The sequence below is a fragment of the Achroia grisella genome, unplaced genomic scaffold (assembly GCF_030625045.1).
Source record: "Achroia grisella isolate CSIRO2021 unplaced genomic scaffold, CSIRO_AGI_Agris_v1 utg918, whole genome shotgun sequence".
Classification (NCBI taxonomy): domain Eukaryota; kingdom Metazoa; phylum Arthropoda; class Insecta; order Lepidoptera; family Pyralidae; genus Achroia; species Achroia grisella.
In genome coordinates, this window is record NW_026713067.1 from 1096328 (window position 1) to 1113028 (window position 16701).

The 16701-nt window shown below is 31.0% G+C and overlaps 1 protein-coding gene across 1 annotated transcript; it reads left to right on the forward strand.

The window, feature by feature from the left end:
- The first annotated feature begins 10966 nt into the window (after window positions 1–10966).
- On the forward strand, window positions 10967–12784 carry LOC131853924 (alpha-(1,3)-fucosyltransferase C-like). The gene is made up of 2 exons (XM_059205014.1): window positions 10967–11796; window positions 12442–12784. Exons 1-2 carry the CDS (start codon window positions 10967–10969, stop codon window positions 12782–12784), a joined length of 1173 nt encoding a protein of 390 aa, XP_059060997.1.
- The last annotated feature ends 3917 nt before the right edge of the window (window positions 12785–16701 follow it).

Below are 16701 nucleotides of genomic sequence, written 5' to 3' on the forward strand. Positions count from 1 at the left end.
ATTACCAACTATTGACGTCGAGAAAAACGCAACATTTCGCTATACATATTTAAATCCAACGCGGTAAGGCGTGATTTTTCTAAGATTTCCTGGTATGTTACGTATTATTGTTTATATCACTAGAGATTCAAAATATGTATAAAGTTAGATAAAGTCTTTTCCTATTGGAGAAATTTGAAATAGAAATCCAGCCTTCAAATGCAATTAATACGGCATATTGACCATAACGGGACATCCGAAAACAAGATGGCGTCGGTCTTGCTTAACCAGTAATCTATGGCCCGAACACCTTTGTCCATAGACTAAGCACTGTCGATTCGTAGCAATACAATAGAGGCAATGCATCAGCCTGATAGCTTGTGGCTTAATCCTCAGATATGTTTAGATGTACTGAATGTGGTTATATTGTTAAGCACATTATCAATCAGATGTACCGCTGCTTTGGTTATCCTACAACTGATAACAACATCAATATCATTGGAATCCAGATTATAGATGTAATCCAGGCAGAATAATCTAAAACAGACGCGAAGATAAAGTAAAGAGGATGCATTCATTTTATTACCAACATCCGACCCGGCTGATTTCGTACTGCTTAGGAAAAATCCTATCCTATAAAATATACGAGATCAAAAATGTTAGAATATATTTTTCTAATTTTTCGATGTTTTAATATTTATCTGGAGTAGAGATAAATCTAGTGAAAGATAATAAAAATAAGTCTAATCGTTTTTGAGTTATAAATACTAGACCGATAGCTTCATTCTTACATTTTATTTCTAAATGTTTATATTAAAAAACGTGATCATATATTAGTTTATTTTAAAACAGGAACTAATATTAGATGTTCTTCTAAATAATGGATGGAATGGACCCCTATATTTTTTATGTAATTATCAAATAGACATCAATTATGGTAATATCATTAGGCAGTTTTAGGAGCCAGTATGGGAATAAATGAAGAAATAAATAAATAAAATGTGCACTTTAAAGTAAGTACCAGGGAACTTCTAGAAATATCTTAATATTGTACTCACGAGCATATATCATAATAATAACGCAAGAAAGAGAGGAGTCATCGAGTCTTAAATTAAACAAAACTTGTACTATGGGTACTAAACGACTTATAGAACAATACTTAAATATTTTTTAAAATTTATATATACAAAAATACATAATTTACAGAAGAAACACCCAGGCAAACAATCGTACCTACTTAATATAAATGTATATATATAGATAGGTAATCTTGCGTAAAATCGAAGCCACATCCACTAGAAGTAATGCGGTATGCTACACTGTCAGAACACCGGGATCTTCTTAGTTTTCGTCGATATGTAGTTGATTAAATCAAATCCCTTGCGTAAAAATTAAAATGTATTCTTACTGCCAATTAGATATTTAGATAATTATTTATGAGCAACATGTTTTTTTTCTTTTTAACAGATCTTTAAATCATATTAATTACTGTGAAAGTAATTAACGCTTTCACGGTATTCGTTAAAAACTGTAGTCTCGCCGCCGCGCCGCGCCGCGACGCTCTGGACGGGACCAGTTTATACAACAGTAAGGAACAGAAAAGTAAGTACCATAGAATAGGGATAGGGTATCCCTCTTATTATTATAAAATATTTTATTATATTATATATTTATTATATATATGTATAATATTTATTATATTATATAAACCTGTAGATATTGAACTCAGAATTTTTATGAATAAATAATTATAGGTGGCGTAGAATACTAGATGACGTTGTGTATTCATTTCATAATGATGACTGTTAAGTTTTTCTAGTTTAGATTCTATCGTGAGTATATTTTATCTAAAAAAACCAAAGAATTTATGGGTACCCAAGTACCCTAGTAGCTACGTCTGAGTCACATTTCCCCTGTTTTTGATTATTTTTTAATTACAGCTCCGTTCCTAATGATTGTAGCGTGATGTTATATAGCTTATAGCCTTCCTCGATAAATGGGCTTGCTAACATTAAAATTGTGTATATAAACTTTGTGAGACTGTACGGTTATATCTGGATCTACTGAACCTATTTTAAAAATTCTTTAAAATAGTAGTATGAAATATTGTTTTTCTCAATATTTTGGTTCCGTTCTGTGAGATGGATCCATGCGAGGGCTGCGCGGCAACATCTTGTACTAATTGGTCCACGATGCGAAGATGTTCAGACGATTTATGGTACGCCTCGGCACCCACCTTCAACTCTTGTCTACTTTTATAACTTCATATTTTTTCTCTATGGTGGGTTAGAATAAAAAAAAAAGATTGATGAACATATAAGCACTTAATTGTTGACGTCGTATCCTTGATAGTAATTTCCATTTATTCAAAAATTTATAATAAAAAAAATATATTCTATGTTTATATAAGTTTAATCTATTTAAGTCGATTTAGTCAAAATGACGCCCCACTTGATAGTATACCGCTCATGCCATTATTCCACCTTCAACTGAAAAACTACTTCGTATTATTGCACACTCACTTCAAATTAAATATAGCTTTACAAAATAAGCTACATGGCGACTGTAATAGGTGAGACCGACATGAGTACTTACATAGGTATACACAGGTAACTGTTAACAAAGTCTGTCTCGGTCAAACATTTTTCATAATTTATATTTTAAAGCAGTTTAGTATTAGCGTGCAATATTTTTTAAATATAAAAAACGAAATATCTTAATCTATTTTAATGTTATTCAAGATATACTTATTATAAATTTAAACGTTCCGCTTTCAAACATAAGAAGCTCAGAGAGATAGCGTAGCCTCTTTTCCTTCTGAAATAGTAAATGCAATCCTGCATATTTTCTTTTTCTTTGAAAGTTATGATTGGGAGAAAATTTTACTAGTGAGATCGCCAACTTTGCCTTATTATAGAAGTCTGATGTTGCAAGCTACGTGTACGTTAGAAAAAATAGATCAACTCAAATTATTTAAATGAATAATATGAAATCCAGCATTATAAAATCATAAAAAGCTTTATAGAAATTAACTCGGATTATTTAAACCGACTTTACTGACAATAAAAATTCGAGAATTTCATGAAATAAAACTTTGTATTCAATTTATATCGTTGACTGACTAACCTGTGATTAAAATACGAACAAGACTGCAAAATTAGTTCTAAAGACAGTCATAAATTTGCCCCCAAATACGTTGGATTAAAATAAACCAGGTCAAGCGTTGCGACGTCGAAAGTTGATAATGCCTCTAACTATCCCTTCTGATACTGTTGTAAAATAATAAATAGTATTGTCACGGTAAACATCACAAGATGAGACGACGCAAAAGTATATTATTAATGTTGTTTGTATAAAATAAATATTAATGTAGGTAGGTCCACACTATTGTTTCTTAGCCGCGCACCGTTGGCTCCTGTACTCAGGTCGCGTATGAAGGAAAATTAGACTTTTTAAACTTGCCACGGAAACTTCGATTTTACCTTATTCCTTCTGGCTTCAGAGTTATTGCGCGTGCTACAAGTAGGCTGCATAAATATTAAATATTTTAAAATAATAACCTCGTGTGTTAAAATATGCTATTGCATTTTTATCATGCCCGTACTTTACTAAATTGCAATATATTTATTTTCAGTGGTTCTTTATATATTTTAGACATATACCAATAATTTATTCATATTATAGTTTATACTAATGTGTATTCTTAAGTAGTTGCATGGGTACATGTGATGTATTGATGTTAAACCAACCTTACCTTAACTAATACTGCCGTTAAACTTTTTGAGTTGTTTTTTTGTTTTGTAAGCTCTGATCGTGTATCCAGACATGACACCTTAATCTTTTAGAATGGCTACGCGTCAAGGGTAACACGTGCGTCACGTAATGACGTAATATCTAGGATAGAATAGAATTGAATTGAAAATCATTTCTTCAAATACACTTGTATTGAAGCACTTATAAATAGACTTCACATTTTTTTTAATCTACCGCTCATTCGGAAAGCTGCCTCATCACAAGAAGAACAAGCTAGAAACTTGGGTGTTGCTCTTTTAAATAATTTTATTGTTACTTTACATTTTAAGTTGAAGTATGTGAATACAAACTGCCAAATAACACTAGTTCCATTAAATACTCAAATAGAAAAAATATTAAAAAATAGAAAAAATATTCGAGTTCATGTTTGTAGGTTTTCAGTTTCCATCAGCTTGTTTACTATTCCCGTTACATGAAATAAATAAACACATAATACAGAGTATATTATAACTATAGAAACTTTTGCAAACAAGGCGATGACAGCAGTAACAAGCGAATAAACATTTATAACTTCCTATCGCGCCCCAAAACAATGACAAATAGTATCTACAGCATTGAATTCGAATAAAATAGATTTACTACAAAATATGTGTAGGATGAATTATTCATAGTTTGAAATTATAAACGACAGTAGGTATTGTTTATCCATTACAAAAATCTTACTATCTAAAACCCAAAACGATGTTCCACTTCACTCAGATCGCCAAATTCAGTAGAACATTTTCATCCAAGCCTTTTTCATTCATTCTCCTGGTGTTACTCGTAATGAAGAGAAGTCTGCTAGGCTATAATAATAACCCTAGACAATTCACACAGTGCCATCTAGTCCTAAACCAAGCTGATCTTCTACTAAACACCTGATAGAATATAAATATTAAATAAATATTTTTTGTAAATACATAGATACTTACATATAGTACACCAACCAATATAAAACACAAACCAATATAAACTGTCATACTCACAAATACAGTTGAACCTGCTACCATCGGAAGTAAGGCAATATACTAAGACCGCTGAAACACCGACCCGAGTAGCGTAGATGGTAGTTATTAATACTATTTAGAAAATTTAAATTCTTGTTAATTCCAAGATGAAGTTTTTAACTTCCAAACAGGGTTGGCAATCTTAAAACACTTATCCTCGTAACATCAAGTAAAAACATCCAATTTTATCTAAATTTAGCTTTCTAACCGCGTACGTCGTATTTCGTAGTTAGAAATTTAGTACTAATTTGTATAAGAAAGAAAATATTCTAGTGTTACGATTCAAAAATATTGTATTTGTACGAGGATTTTCGTACGGTTGGCATCCCTGCTACCAAACTGCCAAGATCGGAACTTAATATTGGAATGCCGGTATTCGAACTTGAACGCCTCGCATAGCACAGCCGTCGCGCCGCACTGAATACTCGCTGCGGTCACCGTCTTGAATATTTGTCATAACACAGCATCAGTCTATTACTATACAGTTTTGATACATAGAAATTTGTTAGACATCGTCAAGTAAAGCATAAACTAAGTTACATTGTTTGCGCTTCATTAGATATCAGTAAGTTTCATAACTTACAACTCAATAACTTGGAGAAGATTGGCGTGATTTTGTATGAGAGTGATATTAAGGCTAGTGCAACTTGAAGCTTAATTATGAAACGTTGTTGCTGACAATTCGTATAGAAAACATATTCAAATGTACGGGGTTGCGATTATATATGGACCATTTAACAATTGCGATTTTGAATACAATGTACATAGCTTGTAACTGCACGTAACAAATGGTTAAAATTATTTTTACTGTTTTGTAAATTGTTATGTATTAACATACATATATAGGTACACGATATGTGTACCTACTTATTTTTGTTTAGTTATAAACAAACAATATTATAGTCGTCTAGGCCAAGGTGGTCTAGCGGCAGCACACCGCATTATTTCTGATGGCTGTGGGTGCGATTCATCGCACGATGAAAACATTGTTTTCATGAGTATGATTCTTCGTATCAGTCTGGGTGTTTTCTATATATAGTTATATTATGTGTGTATTCAATTAAAAAAAATCTAAGTATTTATAATACTTGTCCAGTACTCATAACACATGCTCTGCTTAGCTTAGGCCTAGATGGCGCTGTGTGATTGTCCAGAGTGTATTATTATTATAAAATTATTTCTTAACAAAAACTTAGAGCTATAATGAACTAATCCTTTAGTCATATAACCGAAATAAAAAAATCACAAATTTATCAGTTTCAATCTGATACAAATGAGTTGTTAGCAACTAGTTATGTAATAAGGCTGCTGAAATTATATACTAATAGTCATTTGCTTGTAACCCGGGCTTTCACCACATGAATTTGCATAATAAATGTGCTATATACGGATCAGTCTGTGTATCACATATGTACCAAATGCTGCACAGTTGCATCTGTATCTTTTTTATTTGTATGTTTTGATCAGATTTCTTTAGATAGATATATTATGTTTTTCTGGTAAACCAGTACTTTTTTTACAAATATTGTTTTTATTTTTAGAATTTATTACAATACACCGCATAACTACTACTAATATGTAAATATATATTTTATTTTTTTAATTATGTTGTTGTATAAGTAGTGAATGTTGTGGTATGTTGCATATAAATTCTATGAAAATATAAAGACAATATATTAAGAAAAATATAATAGAAAAAACACAATATCTTACTAATATTATAAACCCGAAAAACTGTGTGTATGGAAGAATGGATGGATGGATGTTTGTTACTCCTTCACGCAAATGATACTGAACAGATTTTGTTGAAACGGTACATTCATGCGGGTGAAATCGCGGGCACAGCTAGTAATATATATATATATCTATGCGAACAATTATGATTCAAATAGATATTTGGTTACAATACGTATTCAACTTGAGATTTTTGACTATTTTATAAATACACAAAACTAATTGCTTTGTACAATAAATCATATTAAATATGAAACTGTATACACGACTTACTGAAAATGAATTCCGTTAAGTAGACGCAGTTCGTGTTTATAGTCATTTGACAGTGGCGCTAAGGATCGGTATTAGAAAAACATCGATGTCGATATTGATCTATAAAACATTGATGTCACAGAACATAAATTTTTCTTCATAACATTGAACTTTATTTTTAGGTCATCAGGTATTTATCAGATTCTTGGATAACATATCTTTTTGCTATTCGAATGACTTTTTTAAGTCATCAAGTATAGGATCCTTCGAAAGACGTTTTTGTCAATATTATTGAAGACCGAAAACTCATCGATATATCGATGTTTTTCGGCTAAACGAATAATAACCATCCCTAAGTGGGCCACAAATCTCGCCTAAAGCGAGGCGCAGGTGTGTTTACGATGTAATTATCTTAGATGACTAATGAACAACACTACTAATGAATTGTCTAGTTCTAGGATCCGAATTGACTACCCTTAACCACGGTAATTATAGTGGTTTGGTGTGAAATGCAGAAACCTATTATATCAGAATAACACTTACATGATTGATTGTTTTTTTCACGATTGAAAATGTTGTAATTTAATTAAAACTACTGTTAGGCTATTATGAATATAACAGTTAGAATGTTTGTTATTAAATCATTTATTAATGGTTAGATTTTTTCAAATGAAATTTGATTGAAAATTGATACACAGATAGATCATATCTTGTACCTAGTCTACTATAGTATTATATACTATGTATATATATATATATATAATATTATTATCCAAATTTACACTGGCTGCTCAGCAACCAGTGCCGTAATTATCATTATCATTACATAGTATAAAATATAGTCGCTGTCGCTGTCTGTCCGTTCCTATGTATGCTTAAATCTTTAAAACTACGCAACGGATTTTAAAGCGGTTTTTTTAAATAGATAGAGTGATTCTAGAGGAACGTTTATATATATATAATACATGTACACCCGTGCGAAGCAAATTGTTGTAAAAAAAGGCACATTAGCTATACACATAACGCTATCTTAATATACTAGGTAGATGCGTATCGAAGTTATAATATATTGATCCACTGAAATGAAAATGCAACAGGATGTTACATAATGACGTTATGACCGTATGCTCCTATCAGCTAATTTGATATTCCAGTTATATAAAAAAGAACAATGGCATATACGCACAAAATAATGAAGTAGTTATTATTAAATACTTATTTTATTGAATTAAAGAGAAAATAGTTAATTTTTTTATCTGTATCATTTATTTATTTATTAATAATAATAATATGCTTTATTTGCATGTACCATAAAATTTCAATATTTAAAAAGGACCAATACAATTATTATTATTGTTAGAAAATCTACAGCTTACAATCCACTTCGTACAATCCACTTATATAAAATCAACAGTACATCTCTCTCTATAGAAAATAAAATTAAACTTCCGTTTACAAAAAATAATATCAATATAGTATTACGCAAATGAAAATAAGGTACATTTCGTCTCTGAATATGGATATTTCGTCGCCATTGTTTATAAAACACACTGCATCCACAGTGATATGTCTGGTAGATTAACTACGGGAAATATCAAGTGACATATTAGGTTTTACCATTGGTTTTATTCGGATATTCGATATTCACAAACGAAATGAACAATTTTAAATAAAGGTTCACATTTTATTCGCAGAGTTTATTTTATTATTTGATTTAAATATATCTGATATATATATGATAGGATTCTCAGTAACATTATCACTAGCTGTTACATGCAACTTTGTCTGCTTTCTTGAGATAGAAGACAACCTATATCCGACCTCGTTATACAATATACCTATAACAAACAGAGAAACAGAGAAACATTTTCGCATTTATCATATTAGTATGAATGAGTGTGTTTTCATATTAGTAGTAAGTTTGTAAATTTCTTGTAACGTTTGTTTCCCTAATCATGCTAAAATGGTTGGACGAATTTTAAAGAAATATAGTGTACAAATATAATATAATCTAGATCATATATAGCGTTATTTTTTATCCAATGTTACTGAGGCGAGATATCCACGAGATACTGCCAGTTTTTAATAAACCCTAGAAGATATTAATACTAGACTAAAGTTTCACCTTAGGGCGTGCCTTAGGTATGATTAGGTGCAGATATATAATTTTAAGCTGACTAAATTCTCCCTGTTGGTATTTCAATTAGAATGTAAAAATATACTAAGGCCAGTCAGGCAGTCGTTTGATCGATCCGCCCAATTTTTTTTGAGAAGGCAATAAAAAATCAGCGTCACCTCCTAAGGTATGTATTTGAACTATCCAGAACCCATTGAAATAAGCACAAAATTTCATTCTAATCGGTCTAGCCATTTGCAAGGAGGTGGTGGTGGTACAAAAACACGTACAGAACAATTATTAAGAAAAGTAAACATTATTAATTTTTAACATTAGTTAACAAATAATTACTGATACAGTAAGTGAAGGTAGAGTCATGTTTATTTTTCCCGTTCGTGTTGACAAATTGTGTTTTTGTTAAATAGCACTGAGGTTTCTGCTGTGACATCAAAATATTTTAACTCGTCAACAGTAAACTACAAACGCTGTATGCCGCCACGGTACGTTCGCGTTGTCACGTGTCCCAAAAGGGGTATATATTTTTATGGAATACGTAATTTTGTTTGACTTCATACGCGATGTCCATATTTGCCGAAGACTCGACGTCCTACATGCAAAGAGCGTGGCAAGTGCTCATTGACGCATACGATACGAGATTAAAATCGTACCAAAGGCACGGCTGAATCTTATCAATATTATAAATACTGTTATTTGTAACGATAGGTTACCTAGGTTAGGTGGATACCTTCCACTTCTAGGATAGGTGTTAAAATACTAAGGATACTTTTTCACGTAAAAAGTACTGATAGGACTTCTAATAAAAATAGGTTAATTTAAAAATAAAAATGAGAAAAACTTATAAACATTCAAATATACGGATTTTCTACTTAATATTATATCTTTTAGAGCTTTGTTTTTATGATTAATGTACCATAGTTAAGTATAAAATTTAAATAATAAAGTTTGTTTATTTGAAGTATGGTGTTGACGAAACTAAAGACAAATAATAATAATATTTTTAAAACGACAATTCATTAATAAGGAATAAATATTACTACATATTATTTTTCTCTCTCATCTGTAGGATTATATTTATTAGCACAATATTTAGATGTGCCAAAGACATATCGTACGTTAAATATTTTATCCATCGATTGCTATTATGGACAATGGAAACGTTTAATACGTCTAACGAAACAGGTCTTAGCAAATAGAGGGAGACGTCGACTGATAGAAAATTTTTCTGGAGAGCTTTTTGGCTGCGAATAGACAGACAGACGGATCTCTTTTGAGAAGCCTCAACGTTTTAGGTGTCTGAGGGGAAAACGTACAAATGTTATGCAAAGTGAAGTTGTCAATGTATAACACAAAGGGACTGTACGCATGTACGTTTATATATAATACTAATTGTTTATATTTGTCTTGTGCTTTTAACATGTAAGGAATGAAAAACTGTTGATAAAATTAAAAAAGAATAAGGTATATAAATATGTGTTTTTGATAGATTTTAGCGATAATACTTTGTAGTTTATTTTTATACATTTTATGATAGTCAAGACTATTATCATTTCATTGCTATTGTATATTTTTCTAGAAACTCCGTCGTTACTAACAAGCAATGATACATAAATCTTATAAGATTTATTTAGTAGATTAAAAAACAGTATAAAAAACTAAATCCGTAGGTGTTTAATATTTATGTATAAGTAATAAAAAGTGTAAGGAAATTTAACTATGTTTATATATTTTTTTTAAATGTTAAAATATAATTTCATAAACAAAACAATATATTTCACTGTCATGTCTGATTCAGGTATTCGTATTGTTTATTTGTGACTAAAAGAATTTCTTGTTTACTGTCGTCAGCTAATGAGATATCTCGGTACTTTCTTTGTTAACCAACGAGATGCAATCGTCATTCTGTCCATTGTTTTCCCACCGCGACATACAACGGTACAAAATGTACTTAATAATAAAGACTGAAACGTTCGCTAAATTATTTTTCCTAATAAGTTTTACCGGCCTAGTAATGTACGCGATTTTAGCGTTTTACACATTTCACACGGCATATACAACAGTCTCAGATATGGAACAGTATCAGGAAAGAATCCAAGGGTTACCAAATCCTGATGTATTTTTCGGTAAAGATAGATTTCACAAAGATCTAAAATATATTCTAACTTGGACAGTATCTGAGAGCGTTAATCTTTTTGGTGAGGGCCAATTACCATTTATAAGCAACAGTTGCCCATATTACAACTGTTATGTCACTAATAAGAGGAGCCTGCTAAATCAAGACTATAGAAACTTCGACGCTATTGTCTTCGACGTAAATGATCTTAGACGGTTAAAAAGCAAAGAAATGCCTAGAGAGAGGAACACTGTACAAAAGTATATATTTTATGGCAGAGAATCTGCTGACACTACACCAATTTGTAGCTTGTACCTGGATAACTATTTTAACTGCACTTGGTCATACAAATTGCATTCAGATATCGTCAGTCCATTTATTGAAGTTAAAGATTTCAAAGGCAACGTTATAGCTCCAAGTTTGAATGTGAAATGGATTAAAAATATGACTGAATTGACAAATAAACAGATAGCAGAAATGAGAGTAAAGTCTAAAGCGGTCGCATTGGTAATGCAGAAATGCTACACTAGAGTGACTGTTGAAAAATTGATGTTTGCAAAAAAACTACAATTTGCTCTTAAAGAACATTCATTAGTTCTCGATGTTTATGGGTGTAAAATGTTACGTTGTCCAGATGAAGGTTGTTTAAAAGCTATAGAGAGAGATTACTATTTCTATTTAGCATATGAAGATAGCATTACAGAAGATTATGTTACTAGTGAAGTACTAAAAGGGTATGACTATGGTGCAGTGCCGATTGTGTACGGCGGTGCTAATTATGATCAGTAAGTATTTTTTATAAATTATATATTCAAGTAACTTTCAAAAAAGGAACAAGTTTATAATTCGAGTGTATAGTTTTGTGTGTATTATATCAGAACATTTTTTTCTATATGAACCGATTTATATTTGTCTTATTTTAATGCTAGTGTTAAAATTTCTGAGAATAGTTTTTGAGCTAACCTTAGTAAAGCGATTGAAGACATATAATTATTAAAATATTAGATAAGGTAGTTTACATTTTATTACCACTGCCCACTAGAAAATATTTTTCTCTTTTGGATAGACTATAAGGCTTTTTAGAAAAAATGTACTGTACTACATTTTCTAATAAATATGAAGAGGTTTTTTATGCTAACCTTAATTTATCAAAAAACAGACCTAAATTGTTAAAATGGAAATGGAATCACTGGAATGTTTTTTAACAGATGAGTTTATAATTGGCGATGGCTGTATTTTTGTGTGATATGTAACGTGGATATATCGCTGTGATTGATGATTTTTTATAAGTTTTTAAGGTGGAATATTTTCTGAATTTAAGAACAACCAATAAATCAGATTTACAAAAGACGACAAGTCCTATTCATGTATTATAAAGAAAAATAAATAAAAATGAATTTTTTTTTTAATTTGTTAAAAAAATCTTTCAGCTTTCTACCAGAGGGATCGTACATCAACGCAAGATTAGCTAATGTTGAAAAATTAGCTGCGACTATCGACTATAGTATTCGAAATCCTGCTGTGTACCAACGTTTTTTCCGTTGGCGTAACCACTACACAATCCACGAAGTAGAAAACACAATTGGAATCTGCAAACTCTGCGAATATCTACACGACGAGAGAAAGTTTAACACGAAGAGTGTTTATGAGAATTTCAGGAAATGGTGGTATACCGGACCTTTGCTGGAGAGGTGCTATCCGAGAGGTGCTGAAAAAGAAAATATTGTGCTCTCATATATGAATAATACAAGGAAACGACATTCTAATCTGTAATTTGAAATGCTCTTTCTGTTGTTAGTACAATTAAAATCAATATCAACCGAGAAAGATTTTTATATATCGACTGTAATTATTTTGTTTCTTTTTATGTGTGTTACTTTTGAACTTTTTTGTACGTGAATAGACTTTGATAAAGAATTATCTAGTTTTTTCATAGTCTGAACATAGTATTGCTTACATTTTATATTTTCGACGGGGTACTGGAATACAATAATTATTATAATAAAAATTCATTATGGTTTTAGTTAGGAGTCATTGTCTATTGGCTTGCATTAAATTTTCCATCCAATTAAAAATATCTACATACTTTCTTTAAAGGTGTCAAATTACAGACTAGACAACAGAAAAATATATTCTACGCTTTTGTCTTCATTGTTATACTTAAGAAAGGAGTAAAAGGTTAGCTTTTGTCACTTGTTTGACATTAAGGTAATAAAAATGATGACATTTCAAAAATGGCTGTTGGTGTTTTTGTGGGGTATTTTATAATAGGTGTAAGTTGATATATATATTTACAGCATTTATGCCTGAAGTATTACAAAAAACTGTACTTTTCTTAACTATTCTGATGGTTTTGGGAGCTGGCATTTATAACAGATGAAAATTGCGGTCAGAGTTTACTCTCAACTAGCGTTAGGTTTTATAGATGAAGGGCAACACCTGACTGATAGGTACTTTTAAGTCGCTGCCCTAAAGACCACCAATAGGGGTTCTAGTTCCCTCTTTGGTTGTAATTTAGGTTTCAATTGAGTAGAGCAGGATTGTTTAATACTAAAACTTTGCTGGAATGAAATTTGCTTGAATTTTCTTCAAAATACACTATTATTTACTTTGAAAATAATAGTTTTCTTCATAGTTCATCCGTATCATCAATTAATTATTTATGAACTAGCAGTATATTATTTTTTATTGTTGCGTTCAGAAAGTAGTCGATTATTATTTATGAAAAAATATATTTACTTACAAAATAAATTGAGTATACTTCAAAATTAATTTGTTACTACAGATTTTATAATTAATATTCATAAGAGAGCTCCAAATAAAAAATGTGTCCAACTTTTGATTTACTCTTGAATATCTAATTACTAGGCGTTAAAATTGCCGTCAAAATCAAACGCTTTCGAAATCAGACTCAAACAAACAAACTGACGTCACAAATTACCATACTGAAGGAGCAAGTAGGGTCCCCAAACAACAAAGAGCTGTTGAATATTCGAGCAGGCGATCTCTGCGATATGCTAACCAGACGGACGGACTCCACTCCAGTTGTCGACTGTACTCTACCTGAACCGTAGATCGAGAATAGTACTTACACTTAAGCTATGTGAATTTTTGAAGCCACGGCCTATATTTGACATACATTTTCAACCGAAGTAAATAATGAGATTTTCTTGTAAGACAGTTTTTATTTTTTAAACAGCTCAGTATTTTTAATATATTTATTTCTTAATATATTAAATAATTAATATTGAAATCTACAAGCAAAATCCTGATTGTAATATTGTAAAAAGCCTTACAATAATTAAATCATTTAACACCATTTTAAAAGGGTTGAAAATGTAAAAAAAACAGTTATAGTCGTAGTTGATATTACTGCATAATTAATTCATACCTACAACATACTCCTTTATAACATATACTAATCGAGGTTTATACTGAATAGTAAAACATAATGAAGCCTAGCTTAATGAATATTCGAGAGTTCTCGACGTTCCACATACTCGTACAGAGAGCGCTACTGAGCCTGAAATTTGAATTATGCTTGGTCAGGCCCTCAAGAGGCTCGCGAGTTGATAAAATTAGAATATGCCTACTATGTAACAAACTGTGCCATATGAACAGAATATTGTAATTTTTAAAATTTTTAACAATGAAGTCATCAATTTTATCCATAATTCCATATTAATGTAGTATGGATAAAATCGATGACTTCGAAAATATTTCTGTTTATCTATTTGTTACCTATTCAGAACTAAACGACTGCATGAATCTTAATTAAGGACATGATGATATATATGATACCGAGTTTTAATTCATATACTATTAATTGAAAAAAAAAAAACATAAACTGACCTCTTTGGTCAGTTAATAAAAGTACTTGTATGCGCTTCTTTATTGTTATATAGAAACAAAAAATATTTATTTCAAATGCACTCGTATAGGAAGGGTTACATAGTTATAGTATAAGTTTGAGATAGTGTTGTATTTATATTAGACCTATGATTACTTACATATCGATACTCATTCATTAAAATATTTATTTTAATACACACATAAAGGATCATTTAACTAATTCTACCAGAGTAAAACACAACTGAATTTTATTGTGACATACGAACACGGACTAAACTGCTGCAGTTGGGATTGCAATTGGATTTGAATGCGAGATTCGACAATATATAGCGCGGATGTGTGTTACTAGACCGCTACGCACCTGGTGCTTTGAATACGTACCCAAATCCAGTGTTAGTTCTCGCTCTAGATACAGTTCCATGCAATCAACTTGAACGAAACTAATGAAGCTTGTAATATACGTTTAATGCGCAAAATTGTTACAGACCAACTCTGTGGGTAATAATAATAATAAACCAGGACAATTTACACAGCGCCATCTAGTCCTAAGCTAAGAAGAGCTTGTGTTATGGGTATTTATGTTTTTTTTGTAAATTACCAGACCAATGTAATCAATTACTCATGAATACATATATTACATATACACTCATGAATACCATGTAAGGTTGACCTCCACGCGGTTCCCCCTGGAAACCATCGTGATTCTTGGTGAATTTGTCACGTGGGCTAACTGACCTGACTTCATGCTCATCTTATCATCCTCCACTGTTACCCCGCCAGCGTAAACCGTTAGCGCAGGCGGTGGTGCACCCGCCTGCGCTAACATCATCATCCAGAATAAAAAAAATTACAAATATATAATATGGTTATACCGTGCGAGGAATCAAACCAGCTACCATCGAAAGTAAAGCGCTGTGCGAAATTGATAGACCACCGAGGCCGTCATTTTCATAAAAAAATATTATTGTAGAAAATTTGGATGTTCAGGCTAAAATGTATGTATGTAGGCTAGGTTAAAATGTACATGAATAATTTATTGCTGATTTGATTTGATTTGATTTAGTACATAATAAAAAGTATAAAAAATATTTACTTACACATTCAAGTACATCCTTTTATAAAAAGTCAGTTCCAAGAAAACATATAATAAGAAATAATAAGTCAATTAGGCAAATATCACTTACGTGTTTTCAATCAGTGCATTTCTTTGTCATTTTCTAAAAAAAATTAATTCTAATACTTAAATTTGCTTTATAGTCCTTTTTATATATAGGTATATATTTATATTAATATTTTAATAACTATTACTGTTAATAGGGTAGCTAGAGGCATTGTACACTGTCAACGTTGTGGTGAATATGTTTTTAATTATACACAGAGCCCACAGATCACTGTGGATAAACCTATTACATTTATTAAGATTACTGTTAGTTTTTTAACGGCGTTTCCATCTTAGGAGAGTCAACCAAAAATATTTATTGATACGAAGATTTTTGACCGATCAGCTCATTGAAAAACTATTAAGATATAAATGAGTGTAATAGTTATAATGATATTAGTATAAAAATATATGTTAATATTTACATAAATGACTAAGTTTGAATTATAACACTATGTTGAATATTTATACATTGTATAACGTATTTTATGTTGTATTATTTTTGTACAGCGCATGTTACAGTGAAGGCGATGACAGCGCTAAATAACTTATTGCGTCCCGAGTGACCACTCCGGTATGTTATGAACTATATCTATAACGGTTATATTATTTTCAGTTACTTCATATAGTTTTAACATATACGTTAACTAAATTAGAGTGATTCAAGACTTACAGAAGT

Coding starts and splice junctions, on each gene's coding strand:
- LOC131853924 (XM_059205014.1), top strand. CDS start 10,967: ATGGAACAGTATCAGGAAAGAATCCAAGGGTTACCAAATCCTGATGTA. Junction 11,797..12,441: donor GGCGGTGCTAATTATGATCA/GTAAGTATTTTT, acceptor AAAATCTTTCAG/CTTTCTACCAGAGGGATCGT.